This window comes from Trachypithecus francoisi, unplaced genomic scaffold, assembly GCF_009764315.1.
Source record: "Trachypithecus francoisi isolate TF-2019V2 unplaced genomic scaffold, Tfra_2.0 Lachesis_group10, whole genome shotgun sequence".
NCBI classification, from domain to species: Eukaryota; Metazoa; Chordata; class Mammalia; order Primates; family Cercopithecidae; genus Trachypithecus; species Trachypithecus francoisi.
In genome coordinates this window covers 9401714-9403490 of record NW_022681455.1, presented here as the reverse complement: position 1 = coordinate 9403490, position 1777 = coordinate 9401714, and the positions used below count along the sequence as shown (strand labels likewise).

Sequence of the window (1777 nt, the reverse complement as noted above, 5' to 3'; positions counted from 1 at the left end):
ACTACTGTGTCACAAATGAACAGAACAGGCAAAAGTATGGGCTTTTGCAAGCACTGTGCAACTGCTCTCCTGTGAGCAGAGTTGAAAGCAGTAGTCAAGATGTATAGGGAAATTACACTAGATTTATTTACAGAAACCATTTATGTTGAACTAGCAGTTTCCTATTGTGTCAGCAATTTTCGATTGCATTTATTTGTTACTACAGTACTTGGCAAGAGTGCAATCCTATTAAACCTGCACAATACATTACACAAAATTGTAATCATTTTCTATTTTATAAAATAAAAAGTACTGTGAAATTTGTACAATTGTGGAGTCCTAATAGAATTTCAAGATGGAAATGCATAGTCTTGGACAAACTTGTTCCAAATGCACTTTTTCATTTTCTTTTCTTTTTGGATCTTCATCTTTAATAAATATTACCAACATTTGAAAAGCCCGACAATGTCAAGGACTGGCAAGGGTGTCACATGTGATGGGTGTGGAAAGGCAGCTCACTGTAGCAAGTGCTGGGGACTCAGTCGGGGTCTTGGAGAAGCACTTATTTATAGCAAGAATGTTTCATAAATGGTATCTGATAGAGTCAAGAGTAGTGGGGAATAAAAACAAGTGGCTTAGAAATAATTATAGCTCTAAAGTCAACAAAATACTTTTTTTCTAATGTAAAAATACATACTTTTTTTAGAGGGAGGGAGAACAACTTAAACCAGAAAACACCTTCATATTAATCATTCTTCTCATATACTTCAAATTTGTACTTAATGCCTTTCTCCTCTTGGACATCAGATAGAACACCTGGGTATTCCGGTAGAAGTTTATATTTCTCCAAATCAATTTCTGGAAGAAAGGTGTCACTTTCAAAATCTTGCATGATCCTTGTCACAAATAGTTTAAGATGGCCTGGGTGATTCATGGCTTCCTTATAAACAGAACTGCGACCAACTATCCAAATCATGTCTACTTTATTTGCTAATTCTGGTTGTTCAGTAAGTTTTAAGGCATCATCCAGACTTCTGGCAAGAAAATGAGCTCCTTGTGGAGGTTCCTTGAGTTCTCTGCTGAGAACTAAATTAATTCTACCCTTTAAAGGTCGATTCTTCTCAGGAATGGAGAACCAAGTCTTCTTACCCATAATCACCAGATTCTGTTTACCTTCTACTGAAGAGGTTGTGGTCATTCTCTGGAAATATCTGAATTCATTCCTGAGCGGCGGCCAGGGTAGGTTATTATTGAGGTGGATATGGTTGATATTGCTGATATCATTGTTATCATTACCAATCTCTTCTCATCTTCTTTGATGTTCTTTTATTTTCCTACTCATTGATGGGTGTCTCATTTTAAATAAAACTAACAGCTCACAAAATTTTTATTTTCACTTTGACAATCATTATTTCCTAGAAATTCTTGCTAATTTACCAGTGTAATCTATTTTATCAACAAACTAAAGAAGAAAAATATTATTATTATATCAAGTGACAGTGGAGAAATCATTTGACAAAATCAAACATCCAGTCATGACAAAAACCTTCCACACGTTAGGAATCGAGGATAATTTACTCAACTTGATGAAGAACATACACAGAAAAAAATCCTACACAGTTAACATCACATTTTTTTTTCTTTTTGAGATAGGGTCTCATGCTGCCACGCAGGCTGCAGTGTGGTGGTGCTGCGATTTCAGTCTACTGCAACCTCGACCTCCTGGGTTCAAGTGATCTTCCTATCTCATCCTCCCGAGTAGCTGGGACTACAGTCGTGCACCACCAGGCCCAGCTAA

At 36.6% G+C, this 1777-nt stretch overlaps 1 protein-coding gene across 1 annotated transcript; it reads right to left on the bottom strand.

The window, feature by feature from the left end:
* Positions 1-394: 394 nt before the first annotated feature.
* On the bottom strand, positions 395-1219 carry LOC117088647 (dihydrofolate reductase-like). The gene is made up of 2 exons (XM_033219865.1): positions 677-1219; positions 395-574 (listed from the first exon to the last, which is right to left on the bottom strand). Exon 1 carries the CDS (start codon positions 1175-1177, stop codon positions 725-727), a length of 453 nt encoding a protein of 150 aa, XP_033075756.1. The 5' UTR covers positions 1178-1219; the 3' UTR covers positions 395-574; positions 677-724.
* Positions 1220-1777: the final 558 nt, after the last annotated feature.